At 36.5% G+C, this 16,861-nt stretch overlaps 1 protein-coding gene across 4 annotated transcripts in view; it reads left to right on the top strand.

The window, feature by feature from the left end:
* The window catches only part of CLCN3 (chloride voltage-gated channel 3), an 85,900-nt gene that overhangs the window by 55,636 nt on the left and 13,403 nt on the right, over nt 1–16,861 (top strand). For all 4 annotated transcript variants that reach the window (XM_063424296.1, XM_063424298.1, XM_063424299.1 and 1 more), the window contains 7 exons: nt 3,152–3,309; nt 4,300–4,399; nt 5,962–6,149; nt 6,787–6,909; nt 8,224–8,430; nt 10,625–10,705; nt 12,044–12,589. In XM_063424296.1, the coding sequence (XP_063280366.1) occupies nt 3,152–3,309; nt 4,300–4,399; nt 5,962–6,149; nt 6,787–6,909; nt 8,224–8,430; nt 10,625–10,705; nt 12,044–12,589 (1,403 nt within the window). The remainder of the gene's footprint in view (nt 1–3,151; nt 3,310–4,299; nt 4,400–5,961; nt 6,150–6,786; nt 6,910–8,223; nt 8,431–10,624; nt 10,706–12,043; nt 12,590–16,861) is intronic.

Raw genomic sequence — 16,861 nt, 5'->3', positions numbered from 1 at the left:
AATTTATCTATGTAATGATGATTTCCTGCCTGATGGTTAGAATGTTGTGATGAAATATTTGTATTCTGGTAAGGGTTTTAACATTGTGTTGAAAATACATTTAACGACACTTTGGAACTGGGAGTAAATAGTAAGAATTTGTGTGTTTATGCTGATGAGAATCATTATCTTCATAGCTGGAAGGAGCATCTTGCTATGTGAAATGCTAGAGAAGGAAGGGTAGAAAGGCAAGTGAAAGCTTGGAAAAGTGTTGAGTCTTAGTAAAAGTATATTTCTTTAAAATCTCCTTTAGTATAGTTGTATGCTACATAGGTCAATACTAGCAGGAGAATGTCGTCTCAGACTTCTGTATCTTAGATACAGAGCATCAGATTTTGTAGAGTTGTCCTCTTCACGATCTTCTAAGGGTGCATTTCTACCACACTGCTGCCTGTTTTCTCATTTGGTACAAGATTACAGCTATTCAGGCTATTCAGGTATTGCATCAGGCACTCATGGCAGCTCTGTATTCAACAAAACCTCCTCTTCAGCTTCATATCTTCTGTGTTTCTTCCCCATCATACAGTAATCACTTATATTCCAGTCTTTGGTGTGCCAGCAACTGTTGGCAAAGTAGGAATCTGACATAGTTTCAGTGGGATTTTTACTGTATCTAGACAATGACCATCCTTTGTAGTCTACTCCAAGTTCTGCTATGGATCAGGTGCAGTTAATATAGTGCCATCTCTGATGATGGCATCCCTGATAATCCCCTGGAGGGAATTCCAATTTAGAACCTTGTGATATGCATAAAATAATCTGTTACTGTTTGTGATACATTTATAACTCTCAACTTTCCTTTGCCTTCTGTGGCATAGGATTGCATGCTCCTTGTAGTTTGATACTGCTTCATATATAGCCGGGCATAAAATTAACTCCTCCAGAGCAAAGACAAGTTTTTGCCCAACCCTACTCAGGTTCAGGAAACTGTGTGACCACATTGTAACTTTGTAGGAGATTAATAATTAAACGGTGGGTGACGTTAATTTATGTCCCCTTGCTTTGCCAAAGGAAGCTGATTTCTTCTAAGTATAATGTTTTAGTAATATATTGTTACTGTCTTAATTTTGAGAGCTAAACTAGTTACTACACTGTGAATTTTGTTATCTTCCACAAGATCACCTTGCCCTTTCAGCTAGCCAGACATGTATCTTAGACTTCTTGTTGGGAGAATTAGAAATGGTAAAAGAATTGAATCCCATATCCTAAAGCAAGGTTTTCACAATCACCTCTATTAGCAAATCTGATTTAAATTGTTGTTATTGTTAGCCTTTTATTAATGGAAGCATAAGTAATGCTTCTTTACATCTGCCTTAAGAGAGCCCAGCTGCAGCTTTGGGATGAGATTTACAGGGCTTAGCTGTGGGAAATAGATGAGGGGGAGTTTAGTGTAGCATAGACTGGGGAAAAAAGTATTAAGCTAAAGATGGCAGCCAGGGTCACCTAAGAGAATGGTATTGGTGTTACTGGGGAGCTGTCTGCTACATTTGCATTGTCTTCTGTACTTCTAATCTTTATAGAATTTGTAATAATAGTTGTTTGTGGATCTTGAAAATTATAGATTGCATTTTGTCTTAATATGAGTTTTGTATTATTTTCTTGTTTTGTCTTTCACCACTAAGAAAATGTTTGGATAAACAATGTGTTATATAGTAGGCATCAACATGACCTCTTAGCAATAGATGACTGAGGCACCACTTTGGTCATTGTAATGCCAGGGGTCACACTGCTTCTAGATCTGAGAATTCACATTTGTAAAGGGAAAAGGCACACTTATGTATAAATCTAATTGTGAGTTGTTGTGAGGGCTTGGGCTGGTGAACTCAGTATTTGTAACATTTTTGATGTTTACAGGCAGGTCCTTTGACAAGCCTTCTCTTTGTTAGTTTTGGTTTTTTGGTTAGTTGGGAGTTTCTGCTGACAATACCAAGAAGCTCAATTAAAGAAGCCTGGAATTAAAACAAGAACAACAACAAAAAAAAAAAAAAAAAAAAAAAAAAAAAAAAAAAAAAAAAACACCACCAAAAAAAACCCAAAAAAACCAAAAAAACAAATACACCAACCAACCAAAAAAACCCAAAACAAACCCAGCTTAAAAAAACCCCACCTGTCTAAACATCCCAGTGTCAATCTAGTGAAATGAGTTCTGGTGTTTGTCTGAACTGATAGAAATCTTGGTCAACTGGAGCCTACATCTTTATGAATAGAGATTACTGTGGTGTGCCGTATACTTTTGGGCAAATTATTATGTTTTTAGTGAGAACTAAGAAAAAAAAGCCAATATATTACAGAATTTATGATATTTAAAAGCTTAAAAAAAGTAAAACTTTCTTATATCACTTTTGAAAATGGAAAAATTCTCAGTACCCCTCTTGCTGTTATTCTGATCAATGCAGTAAATATTTGTGGGGCTGTTGCTCTGCAAGCTGCTTGTGAAGAAACTAGCTAGTGATGACAAATTAGCAGAAGATATTTTCTTTATACAGTATTTCCAATTTTTCATGATCAAGGACTGTTCTGTGATTTACCTGAAAAAAATAAATAAAAACAAAATATGAGTATTTGTTTGGCTTTTTGCTGCTTTTTAGCTGCACTTACAATCTGTTAATAATGTATTTTAGGTTTGGTTTAGATGTGTAGGAAAGATTGGTAATCAATAGAATGTATATTTAGAAATAACTGGTAACATATGAAGGTACTGTGAATTTTGTAGCTAATCATCCTTGCTTTGTTTTTGTACAAACAAATTTTCCTCTGGTAGTTTATAAATTGAAATAAATGTGAAGTTAAATGTGTGTCAAAGCTGCTCTTTTTTTCCACTTGCTTCTATTGAACTTTTTCTGGAGTCTGTACACAAAACAGAACAATAATTTGACTAGGACATTCCTATTTAACCAATGGAAAAACAAAGTCACTAATACACAAATTTAACTTACAGCTGAATGACAGTAAAAAGGAGTGACATGCAACATTGAGAGACCTAAATGACAATACAATATGCATATTGTGGAAAGTGTCTTAATTAGTTGTTCAGAAATTTTTGTGCTATGAACATAGTTTGAATATTTCATTTATTGCAGAAATAATTGATTCCTGTGTTTCTCTGCTGTAGGAACTCATTATACAATGACAAATGGAGGAAATATCAACAGTTCAACACATTTACTGGACCTTCTGGATGAGCCAATTCCTGGAGTAGGAACATACGATGACTTCCATACCATCGACTGGGTTCGAGAGAAGTGCAAAGACAGAGAAAGGCATAGACGGGTACTTGAGATAAATAACAGTGCTTTTTTGGTTGGATGTTGGAGTTAAGGTCTGATTTAGTAACACATACAAATATATGCATGTCCTTTACATTTGTACATAGTTACATCAGATAGAACTTCTTGAATACTGTTTAAAAACCACTGCTTAGTTGGATACCTTCAGTCTTGCAGCATTACTATTACTTGGAAAGGAAGCAGTAATTTAATAGAGTGGGAATAGGTCCCTGTCACCCAAATACCATTTTTAAAGTACTGCATTTTTTGCACACTAGTATATTTAAGGCTTTTTTCCAGTGTAGATGTATTTGAAATGGTACAATAGTGGTTTTGGTGGTACTTGTACAGAAAAGTGAAGTGTGATGTATATTGCTTTTAAACTGACAAGTTAAACTGACACAAGTGTGTCTGTGCCACTGGAGCTAAGTGCACAGAGTAAATAAGGATAAAATGAGAATAGCAACTTTTTAATTACAATAACTTCAGATGTCATTACTAATAGTTGTCTAGAAGTACTATAGGGTAGTTATCCAATTTTTAATTTTACTTTAATGTGTTTTTTAGTCTAAAGATAAAGATGTTTATATTTGAAGTAGAAGTTTTGGAATTTGAATCATATGAAATAGCCTATTATTAGTATGCTAACAGTTTAATTGAGGTTCAAAAATATTTAATCTATAAGAGGGAAATAATGTTATTATTCACGGTTTTAGGTGTGTGCCATAGAAAATATTCAATTGCCCTATTAATGTATTTCCTGGATTTTAGTTCTTTAAATTAGGCAAATATATGTTTCCCTGTCAGTTGGATGATGTCTGAATAATTAAGCTGATTTATCTATGTAAAGCACTAAATACAACACTTGTGGTATCAGGAGAGGATTTATTTGCCTACAGCTTGCATCATGCAATTTGTATGTCATACTTCCTTTTTTTTCATTATTCATATTACAGAAATACATACAACTTTACATACCAATTTCTCTTTGCAGATTAACAGCAAGAAGAAAGAATCAGCATGGGAGATGACAAAAAGTTTGTACGATGCATGGTCAGGATGGTTGGTAGTCACATTAACTGGTTTGGCTTCAGGTAAATGAAAACACAAAGGATTCTTTTCTTATATTTGCCAACAAGTGTAGTTACTGTGTTTTTCCTTTGTTCTTCGCCAACCCAGCTAAGAGCTGGTTCAGTCTACTACAACAATTCCATAAGGGAAGAAAAAAGTTGTCTATCTTGATTTACAGGCTTCACCATTTTGAGATGAGGGTTTACTGATCAAATGGGAACCAAAATCCTCACTGAATTTAGAGAGAGTTTCTCAAGTGTTTTTGAACTTCCTCCTACTAAACTATCGATGTTCTTTAATCCTGTGATTGAGATTTATGTTTTCCCTTTTTTTGTAAAATTTTGGTTTTTACCTGTAGGATGTCTTGTGAAAGTACTGATTATAAAAGTAGCTCTGGTATATGTGTCATCTTGGTAAGCACACTTCCTTGTAAAGCATGTGTTTATGGATTAATGAATTCTAGCTCTATGTTTATGTTGTACCTTTACAGAGGTTCTTCCACAGAAAATACTGACTTTAACAGGTAGAGTTTGTTGACCTATACTTCAATTCTCTCTTTCCTTCTTAATGTTTTTTAGAATGAAATTTACAACTAAAACCATCCAATAGTTTGTGGCCCATCTGTCAGGCAGTGCTTCTGCTTTTTCTGTTAGTATAGTTTGAAGTGAGTAAAACCTGCAGAAAGGAAAGGTCACAAACTCTGTGCTAGTTTTTCAAAAAAAAGTATTTCAAACAGACATTTTAGATTAAGTGTTAGGAAAATTAGTTGTGGAGTAAGGCTATGCCTATTAAAAAGCACGGTAACAGTATAATTACTGCTTAGGTATATACATAATTACTTTCACAAATCATATATAAATTATTATCTATGCAAAGTTTGTAGCATGTTTATATACTTCTGCATGCACAAACCAGGAGTGTATAATTACTGGAAATTGTTTCTGATAATTTCAGTGGAAACATGTGGTATAGTGTTTTCAACCCCCTAAGCTGCTGTTTATTAAAATTCCTTTATTCTGTTTCTGAGCAACAAAGTGAACAAATTCTGATCTTGAACACTGGTAGGTTTTTTGGTCTCAGATGCCTTCTCTTGTATGTCTAGTGGATCTTAAATGGTGCAACTTTGAGTTCAGTCACAAGATCTTATGTTTGTGTTTTAATAATTTGGATGCTGTTTTTGACTTGCTAACACATGGGCTAGAATCCTTTTCCACCTTTTAGAGGAGTGAATCCCATCTCTTTCCAGTAGGCTTGGTGCCCTATAAATGGTCCATCACAAAAAAGTAAGAGTTCTCTTTTTACTCTCAACTCCTTGGTTTCAGTGGGCTGTTGGAGAACTGTGTCACAAAAAAAAATCTCATTTAATTTGGAAATATACAAAGTACTTAATTCTTCAGCAAATATTAGTCTTACCATAATGAAAACAGGATATAATCCTGAAAATCAGTAGTATATTAAATGTCTATTTAATTAAGTTTTCTGTAATCACAATTTACATCAGTTAATACAAGCACATTGCTTCATTTTAGCTGTGTGTGTTATTTCTGTTTACCAGAACATTAATACAAAACTGTTTCTACAACAGGAGCATTGGCAGGATTAATTGACATAGCTGCTGACTGGATGACTGACTTGAAGGAAGGCATTTGTCTTAGTGCTTTGTGGTTTAACCATGAACAGTGTTGTTGGGGTTCAAATGAGACCACATTTGAAGAGAGAGATAAATGTCCGCAGTGGAAAACATGGGCAGAACTAATAATTGGGCAAGCGGAAGTGAGTATTCTTTGGTGGTCTTGTTCAACAGCTTGGCTGAATAGGGAAAGAAAATAATGGTCTTAAGGTTAGGATTCTAAACATGAATTTGGGTTGGACTGTCTGTACCATTTTTCAGCATTTGAATTGATTAATAGATTACAGTGCAATAAATGTGTATTTCATGAATTGGAGTATTGCAAATGTAAGGAAGTTATGAGAATATAGAACTGTTAATAATGCATGAATTTGATCATAGCTGTATGTAAATTAAATCCATTTATGGTGTTCTCTGATAACTAAGAATAGATTTGTTTCATTTTTTCTACCACATTTTTTTAAATAAGGAAGATTTACTCAATATTCACTAGATTTTAGCAGATGTTAGCTATTAAAAAATATACCTGTTCTATATTTATTTTTTCTTTTTAAGATGAAGTGTTAGAATACTTTCTACCTTTTATAACCCACTCTGTGCTAATGTGTAGGTGTCATGACTTGATGCTTTTCAAACAGAACTCTCTCTCTTGGCAATAATTATTGTGCCTCAAAATGTGTGTATAAATGTACTTGCAGCAAGAGTACTTCTGGATTATTTTAGGAAGTGATTTTGCTCTTATGTCAAATCTATTTTCTGATTTTTTGTTTTTGCTTTTAGGGCCCAGGTTCATACATAATGAACTACATAATGTACATTTTCTGGGCACTGAGCTTTGCCTTCTTAGCAGTTTCTCTGGTGAAGGTATTTGCTCCCTACGCCTGTGGCTCAGGGATACCCGAGGTGAGGTCGAACTAATATATTATAGGTGTTTCATATTAATGTGTAGATTACTGCTGCCTTAGTGGGTCAGGGGGAAGGCAAGAGGAAGCACCCTGTGCCTTTGAAGAAATATATTAATACAAGTATTCAAATTGAAAACATATAATTCTGCTAATTGTTTCTGAGAAAATAACCCAAATTTTAAAAAAATCTCTTGGGTTAGTAGATTTTGCTTCTGCCAGGACCAGTTTTTAAGGAAGCATTTGGATTAGTATACTTCTGAAGAATGATTTCCAAATCTCCCCTAATCCAGACCCTCCCTGTGGTGATAGGAGAGCAGTGATTCATTGACACAATACAGGTTGTTTGACAGAGCAATCAATCTCTTGTTGGAATGGCTTTACTTGCCTTAACTGGCACAAGCCAACAGTCACAATGTGAAATGTGTAATATCCTCAGAAACTCCCTGTTTACAATTGCTGTCTGCTACTATCCACAGAATGGGAGAGAAAAATCCAAAGTCAAATCAGTTCTGGTCAGTCTCACTTCTTCAGTTTTTCTGTAAATTTTTTTTTTACTGCTTCTTTTTAAGCCAGGAGTAGTTCTGAGCCATTATTCCAGAAGAAATTTCATCTTAAATTTGTTTTCAAATCTATCTTTGTCTTTCAAAGCTATCTTTACTTGCTAGAAAACAGTTGCCCAGTGTTTTGTGTACGTCCTATTTATGGACATGCTGTCCTATGATAGCTGTATATTATTTACTCTATATGGGCATATTTTCCAGGCTAATAATATAGCATTTTTAAGCACAGTAATACCTTTGGCAAGTGGCACATTTTTCTGGTGGAGATAGGCTGATCTTTTTCATCTTTATTGAAGAAATCTGCTGTGGATTTTTATGTAGTGATGGTAAAACATGAAAACAAGGGTGATATTGGTGCAAATTGGGATATTGCTGTAATAGATGACCTTGAGTATGGTTCTTGCAGGTTTATTTTTCCTTTGGAAATGTTCTGCCTTTCACTCAATAATTTACATCATAAACTAATGAACCCAGTCTTAGAACATGCTGCAGATTAAATTTCTATTCAATGTAATTGATAATGTAGTTAGTTGTATGTTATTATCCAGTGTTTTAGAGTAAGTTGCAAATGGGAAGCTTCTGGCAAGCAGGTAGACTCAGTGTGGCAATCTGAATGATACATGTCTAAAAGTGTGACAAAGCTAGTCATTTGAAAAGGCTGGCTTTGAAATTTTGTAGCTAAAATTAAAGGATGGATTATTTTCTGAAAACTGAAGAATGCAGTAACAGATCCAGTTTTTTATTTCTTACAGATAAAAACTATTTTAAGCGGCTTCATCATCAGAGGTTACTTGGGGAAGTGGACTTTGATGATAAAAACAATTACTTTAGTCTTGGCTGTTGCATCAGGTTTGAGTTTAGGAAAAGAAGGTCCTTTGGTACATGTTGCCTGCTGCTGTGGGAATATTTTTTCCTACCTCTTTCCAAAATACAGTACAAATGAAGCTAAAAAAAGAGAGGTAAGTTCTCGAAAAAGTGTTTCTAGAATGTATTGAATATTGGTGCATTTGCACAGATTTGTTTAAAAGATGGTATTTGTTCTCTTGGACAATGCTTAGTGGTTATCAATAGTTATTTATGTTTAAAAAAAAGGTATTATCCCCAGCATTCTCACAGATAAATAATTTCCGTGGCAGAGTCAATTTGTATTTCTTCCACCTCAGAGACCATTTGATTTTATTTATACTCTTTCTGTGCTTGTCACTACATTTTGGTAATTGATGAGAGTCTTCAATTGTGAGGACAGCAGAGTACTCTGAACCCATGAAATAAGTGTTTGTACTGGTCTGAAAGCAAAACCAGTGAGACTCCAAGTCAGAAATACAATTAATAGAACGAGAAGAACAAACAACAAGAAAGGTAAAAATAAAAGAAAATAAATGCAATAGTACAAAGGACCACTGACAGAGTCAGAATGCAAACCTGACACCCTGTTGGTCAGGGTGTTGGAAGCAGCCCGAAGTAAGTCCTCCCGGTGTGACAGATGTGGCTCCGTTGAAGTAGAGATGATCCTCAAGAAAGGGTCCAGTCGTCCTCTGGGAATCCAGTGGAAACAGGCTATCTTGGTGTTTGGGATTGCTGGTTTTATCCCAGTGGAAAAGCTTTGGCTCCTCCCACTGGGTGGAGCATCTCACAATGGAATGAAGTAATGTTATCAATCATGTGAGAGGCCTTAAATGGCCCATTCACAGGTGATATCCCTCAGAGGAGGATGGGTGGAGGAAGAGATAAGAAGGCACTGCCATATCTGGTGTTATCAGGTGTCCCATTAACAGAAGGCATCCGCCCTCTTTCCACCCCTAGAGTTACAAGAGATAAGGAACAATATCTCCCAATCAGTTTCAACAGAGGAAAATAGAATACACATTTTGGTTACATTTTTCAACCCAAGACAGTGTTCCAGGTGACAACAGCGTTTTCTGCCCTGTTTTAGTTCACTGTTGTTAATGAGAGTGTGGTGGGTTAGGCTTGGTGCTGGCCAGGCAGTTCTCTCATCCCTCTGTGTTGGTAGGACAGCAGGAGAAAGTAAGATGAAAAGCTCAGAGGTCAAGATGAGGACTGGGAGATTCCTCACCAGTTACCATTACAGGCAAAGCAGGCTAGATGTGAGGAAAGTTACTTGACTGCCAATCGTAGAGAGTAACGAAGACAAAACTAAATGTATCTTGCCCCCATGGTCCCTGCTTAAAAGGCCCAATTTCACTCCTAACTCTTCTATCCCAGAGTGACACAAGGGGATACTTTGTCTCTCCTGCTCCTCCTCTTGATAATCTTTCTCTGCTCCAGTGTGGGGCCCCACTCACAGAAGGCAGTCCTTCACAAACATCTGCAGTGTGGGTCATTTCCACAGGATACAGTCATTCAGGACTGCCCCAGCCTGGATCACCCACAGGCTGTAGTGCTTGCAAGAAACCTGCTCCTGCTTGGGCTCCTTTTCACAGGCCATAGTGCTTGCCAGGAGCTTGCTCTGGCATGGGCTGCAGGGTGAAGTTCTGCTTTACTATGGTCCTCCGTGGGCTGCCAGGAGACAACCTGTGTCACCATGGGCTTTGCCATGAGCTGCAGGGCAACCTCTGCTCCAGCCTCATTCTCTCTAAACCAGTTCTCAGACACTCTTTCTATCCTTGTCACCAGCTGTTTCCCTCATCTGGATGCAAAGAAGGACTTAGACATTCTTGACATGTGGGGCTCAGAACTGCACAGAGCACTCAGGGTGAGGCCCCCAAAGGCTGTCACCTCTCTTGGTTGTCTGCCCGTGCTGTGGTTGATGCACCCCAGGATGGGGTTTTACCCTCTGGGTTCCAGGGGAACACACCCTGCTGACCCACACTGAGCTACTGCTGACCAACACCCCCAGATCCCTCTTGGCAGGGCTGCTCTCCAGCCACTCCTCTCCCAATTTAGACTTGAGCCTGGTGTTACTTCATCCTAGGTGTGCAGCATTTGGACTCATTAGATTTGATCCCATTAATCATTGCTCAGGGCCTCAATCTGTCTAGATCCTTCTGCAAGGCCTCCTGTCCCTCAAGAGAGTTGGTGGCATGTCTCAGTTTGGTATCATCAGCAAACTTAGCTTATAGCTGTAATGAGATTCTCCTGTTCATGTTTACAACATGGACTGCAACAAACCCCCTCACCTTTGTTCTTTTCCAGGTGTTGTCAGCTGCCTCAGCAGCAGGAGTTTCTGTAGCCTTTGGTGCCCCAATTGGTGGAGTCCTTTTCAGTCTGGAGGAGGTATGTCAAGAGATGCCACTGAAGAATAAATATTTTTTAAAAATCCCTCTTAGTTTAAATAATCTCAGACTCCTTTAAGCTATGGAGTCTCTCCTAAGAAAGAAATATTTTTGAACTGATATTTTAAAGCCAAGAGTCCTGTTACCAGCAAACTCCTAAAGATATTTTTTCTTTTCTTTTCTTTTCTTTTCTTTTCTTTTCTTTTCTTTTCTTTTCTTTTCTTTTCTTTTCTTTTCTTTTCTTTTCTTTTCTTTTCTTTTCTTTTCTTTTCTTTTCTTTTCTTTTCTTTTCTTTTCTTTTCTTTTCTTTTCTTTTCTTTTCTTTTTTTAATGAATGCCAGCTTTACTTTATTCTCAATTATTTTATTCTGGAACAGGGCTGAGTTTGTTAATAATTACAGTTTACATACAGAGACACAGTAGCTTTTCAGTCTAGGAGTTTATTGTGAAAAAAAAAGGAATAGGGCTCTTAATTTTTGAAAAAAGCTTTAGCTTTGCCTATTGGACAGTTTTGTAAAGCAAGTTTTTAAGCATTACTTAAAACTTCAGACACTAAACACAATTGAATATGATAATTATTAAAATGGCAAATATACTGTAAAACTTACCTCCAAAGCAAGCAAATTCTCCTCCAAAAAATGCTTTATGTTAAATTAGTTTTTATTGTAATTTTCAAAATACATAAGAATGTTATTTCTATCATTGGCATTTTTAAAGACAACTAAAATCCTAAAAATCTCTGAATTGAAAAGTAGGGAAAATATTCTTTCATGTATAATTCTGTTATATTCTTAGGGGATTTTGAGGAATTCCTCTGTTGCCAGAAAAATGCAGAAGAAAACCATCTTGAAATTCAAATCGGGTTATGTGGAGCTTAACAATGAAATTGCATGTTCTGTTTTGAGGCCTTTTAAATTTTTTTTGTTAGTTTTAATTATACTTCTTAAATATAACAGATCTGTGAGAAACCTTTCAATATAGGTTGAAAGGAGATGAAAATATTAGCAGGAAATCTGAGAGTGCAGCTAGTACATGCTCTGGTTCTCATGGAGGCTTATAAGAGACACAAAGCAGAGCAGCTTCTAAGCATAAATTGCAGTCAATCATTTCTTAAGTCTTAAAACAGCAGTGGTTTCAACATTGCTGTAGTATTGACTTTAAATCTGAGTTGTTGAGCTTTTTACACATGTAGAATCTGCTGGAGTGCCAGTGCTCCAAGTGACGGGAGTAATTTTTTAGCTTATACCATGTGAGCAGCAGTATTCTAACAAGTGCATAAACCTGTCTTTCCTGGTTTTTAATTGAATCACTAATAAGTCTCATGTATTGCCTTTTGCAGGTCAGTTACTATTTCCCACTGAAAACTTTATGGAGATCATTTTTTGCTGCTTTAGTAGCTGCATTTGTTTTAAGGTCCATCAATCCTTTTGGTAATAGCCGCCTAGTTCTTTTTTATGTGGAATATCACACTCCTTGGTACCTTTTTGAACTGTTTCCTTTTATTCTTCTGGGAGTATTTGGTGGGCTCTGGGGAGCATTTTTCATCCGAGCAAATATTGCATGGTGTCGTCAACGCAAATCTACAAAATTTGGGAAGTATCCTGTCCTGGAGGTTATTATTGTTGCAGCAATAACAGCTGTGATTGCGTTTCCTAATCCATATACGAGGCTGAACACCAGTGAGCTTATTAAGGAGCTCTTCACAGACTGTGGGCCATTGGAATCCTCCTCGCTCTGTGACTACAGAAATGATATGAATGCAAGCAAAATAGTAGATGATATTCCTGACCGTCCAGCAGGCACTGGAGTCTATTCAGCTATATGGCAGTTGTGTTTAGCACTCATATTTAAAATAATCATGACAGTCTTCACTTTTGGTATCAAGGTAAGTGTGAATGCTGTAGCTCTTATCTGCTGTGATCATTTAATTATTGCCTTTCTCATTTCCCATCTCTCAAAGCTAGAAGCTTTGTTTATTTTTTTTTCATGTTACTTCTTTTAAAGAAAGGTCTTTCTACTTTTGGTTTATAAGCAAGTCTTGTAGCAAACAGTATTAACTTTAATTAAATTCAGAATAGCCTTTTGTTCAGCTGAATAGAAATGTGCTAAATGGAGTAGGGAGCAGTAACTGTGTGGATGGATGGCTGTTTGTATGGGCCTGATTCAGCAATAAGGGATGATTCTAAAATTTCCAAGAGCTAAGTTCAGCATAACCACTCAGGTTCCCTACTCCTGTTACTTGGAAGAAGAATAGACTGTACTCCTTACACTAACTCATTGGTGGTAATTCTTATATCCATTCATTGTTCACATAAATATAATTACTACAGATGTTAAAGGGAGACAGTGATGATTTCTTTTGCTATATTTTCCAGTATTCCATGTCATGAGAAGAAAGTGAGCTTTGTTCAGGTGATTGTAATGGGAATTTCTTCTCCATTACAAGCAGTGTAATTTTTGGTTTTCCCAGTTGTTTCATAGATCTGTTTTGGAGGTGCCTTCAGCTTGTCCCTAATCTGTGGCTGTTTTCTGAATGATGATGTATAACTATCATGCCTTCATCATTTTCTGTCTTGACAGGCTCTCTTCATAGTTTTTTGCAACACATCATTATCAAATGTGTCTTAATGCAAACTTCTGTAGAATGTTCACTAAACAAGATTTGTGTTTAAATTTGCCTTAACTTTTCAGTTAAAGTTGCTGTTCCATGTGACAGCATACATGAGAAAACACTTCCTTTCTGTGTGGGTGTTTGATCATTGGAATATGCTGTGCAGAGAACATCCTTGGAAATACTTATGTCTTGACTGGTTGCAAGCCTGGACAGCCTGCTGTAGGTGACCCTGCTTGAGCAGGGGTAGACAATCTGGGGCAGTCATCTTCAACCTCGACTGTTCTGTAACTATATAGAATAGAACAGAGTAGAACAATAACATGTGTTTCTCATGTTTCAATATTTTAGAAGATGTTGCAGGTTGTTACTTGAAGTTATGTTCCGTATGTTGGTTGGTGGGTAAGAAGAATCTCAGAGTGTATATTTTAAATGCTAGTCTTCCTTAGGTCCATAATTCAGACAGTATTCTGTGATGTGACCAATCTGTTGTTTAGTTTTGTATTCACTTACTGAGTTTCATTTATATCTAGGACATTATTTTACCATTCATGTGTTTGTGTGCATCTGGCTCTTTCACATGGGGCTGTCACCACAAGGTCACGCTGCATATTAGAATTCACTGGTTTACAGAATGGAAAAGGTTATACTTCATTTGGATTTGGTTCCTTTTCTCAGAACCTCAGCATGGTGGAAATATTTTTGTGAAGTTGTGAGAATATATTTATTACTCTGCCAGTTGGCAAGGAGTTATGTTGCTGTCATTGATGGAACTGTGCTACATTAATTTCTTGGAAGCTTTAAAGCATGTGGTTGGTTAGAATGTCAGCCAGGATCTGGAGAAGAGGATGTTACTTTAATGATATTTGTTTGCTTTAGGCTTTATAAAAGAAGCAAATTCAAAATAGAAGGAAAAAAAAAAAAAAGAAAAGAAACAACATTACATTGTCATTTAAATCATTATAAAGAATCCTTTGGGCTCTCCAGGTCTGTTACTGGAGCTGTACCCATCTGTAAACACATATCTTCCCCATAGGAACTGCTTTCCTGTGAGGTGAGCAAAGCTACCCAGCTGCTGTCAGTGGGGCAGAGTGATTCCTGCTGCTATTGGACATGCATTACCAGGAGGCTGATATGGCAGGGATTTCTCATTTTTTGGTTTGTTTTGGTTTGGGTTTGTTTTTTTTTTTCTTTCATGCTTTTGTACCTATACTGTACTGCTTATTATCAGTAGACTCGTTACTGTGTCTAAATGCTGATCAACAGGTGGGAAGGAGTTACAGTTTTGCCTCAGGACATGACTGGTCTACACAGCTGCACTACCAAAGAAGTGGAAAGTTGTACCCATATCCTAATCCTTACTTCTTCCAAAAATGACATGTGATGCAGAACAAATCTTTTCCTCTGGAATGTAATTTGAGCTTGTTCAAAAGCAAGCCCCAGGGAAGAAAGCCGAGAAGAGGAAAAATTTAGCTGTTTTCCCTTGCTACTTCTCTGGAAAGATTCCTCTCCCCTTTGTGATTCATGGGCTTACGTGAACAAATGGACCTGTAAAATCATAATTACACTTAGACTTGTAACCATTATCCACATATGTTGGAAAGGAGAGAAGGAGCTAGTGCATAAGAAGTTATATTACCAAAGGACCAGAAACAATTTGGATACAATTTCCACATGGAGACTGAACTTCTGTGGCATACTGCTAGCACAGTAGGATCTGAGCCAGTTTCAAAGGTTTATTTAGCTACTTTTATATTGGAAATATGGGATTTTTTCAGGGTTGTACTGTTCACCAAGAAAGAATTTCACTCAGGAAAAAAAATTATTTTAGTAATTAGGAAGGGGCTTAGATGCATAATTAATTATGGGAAATAACAGTGGTATAAATGCTCAATTTGAATACTAGACTGAAATGATAGCATTGAACCTTACCTCTATAAACACTGAAATATTAGGTAATTCAGTATAGGAATTAAGTATTATTGAACTTTTTCTCAAAACCCATGCTGCTGACTGCCTAACACAATGTTTGTTTTTCCTTGATTTGTGTATTAGAAATCATCTTTGCAACCACAAATATAGACAAAATATAAAGTAATAATAATTATAAGCTATGTTTGCTTTTCCTTGGTTTGTTGTTAGAAATCTTCTTTGCAACCATAAATACAGACAACATAATGCTAACAACAACAACAATTCTGAAATATATTTCTGCACCAGCTATTGAATACCACAGCAAAAACCTATAGTTTGGAATTCCACAACACTTAAATTTCACAGCTGTACAGTACAAGAAAAATTATGTGATGTATCCTGTTACAGCAAGAATGCAATATTTAGTTACATTATTTCAACAAGATGGGATGAAGTGCATTTAGACAAAGTAAAAACTGTATCCCTTTTTTGTAGTCACATCTGTACCTCAGTCACAGTATAAGATATTTTGATGTTAGCAACTGCTGTGAGGAGAAGCAGCAGGCATTTACAGTTGATTAAGACATTTAGGTACCAGTATGATTTTTTGAAAGATTAGCTTCATAAGGAGAAGAAAAGATACACAACAGTTTCTTTATATGAAACTGCTGATAAAAGCAAGTTTGCAATAATATTTTACTAAGCCGTGGTTGTGTGACGAGGCTTTAATTAGTAGCAGAAAAACATTTTAAGTAACTGAAAATGACAGTAGGAGCTTTGTTTTTTTCTTTAACCTATTGTGTTACCTACTTTTTGCAGTGGGGATTATCTTGCCTTTTTCTCTCTTAGTGTGTTTAGCATTCTATGTACACTCATTTTTATAGGAAACAGCAATAATAGTACAAAGCTGCTTTTAAAAATCACCTGTTTAGTTAGTTTATAGCAGTGTCAGGAAGCAGTTTAGGAAGACAGTCCCGTTTAGTGAGTGTTGACTCTGAGGAACATGAAGGAATAAGGGAGGCAGGAAATAAGGAACACTTTTCAGTATGATTAGCACAGCTCACACTGGACATGCACTTGGTAGAGAATTGTGCTGTTGACACTGAGTCTATGTCATGGGTTGGCACTGGCCAGATGTTAATGCACCCATGAATATATGTTTTTCTCTAACAACTCCTGTGGGATGTGATCAGGAACAGAGCAGAGCAGGCTTAAATCTTGAAAACAAAAAAAAACCCACCAAAACTTTATTAATTACATAAGAACAGGGACAGAAATACTCTTAAACACACACAGAGACAGAAATAAAAACTTCTTAGAACATTTCTTCTCCCAGTTTCTACCTCCCCACCCATCACTTTTCACAGACCAACCTTTGGGTTTTAGATCAAACAATCACCACTCAAAAAAAAAAAAAAAAAAAAAAAAAAAAACCCACAAAAAAACTAATCTTCAATTCAGCAAGGGAGAGAGGAGTCTCTCTGGCACCACAGACTGTTCTCCAGAACACACAGGTCTACTCCTTATGTGTTCCCATGTCACCCGTGGCACCGCCCAGAGAAGTCTGCCAGGGTGACTCTCTCTTTTTCCTATGTCCAGCGCTCTCACCGCTGTCTCATAGGCCAAAACTAC

The sequence above is a fragment of the Prinia subflava genome (assembly GCF_021018805.1).
Source record: "Prinia subflava isolate CZ2003 ecotype Zambia chromosome W unlocalized genomic scaffold, Cam_Psub_1.2 scaffold_2cwr_NEW, whole genome shotgun sequence".
Lineage (NCBI taxonomy): Eukaryota > Metazoa > Chordata > Aves > Passeriformes > Cisticolidae > Prinia > Prinia subflava.
The sequence above is the reverse complement of the archived record's forward strand: the minus strand, read 5'-3'. Positions and strand labels throughout refer to the sequence as shown.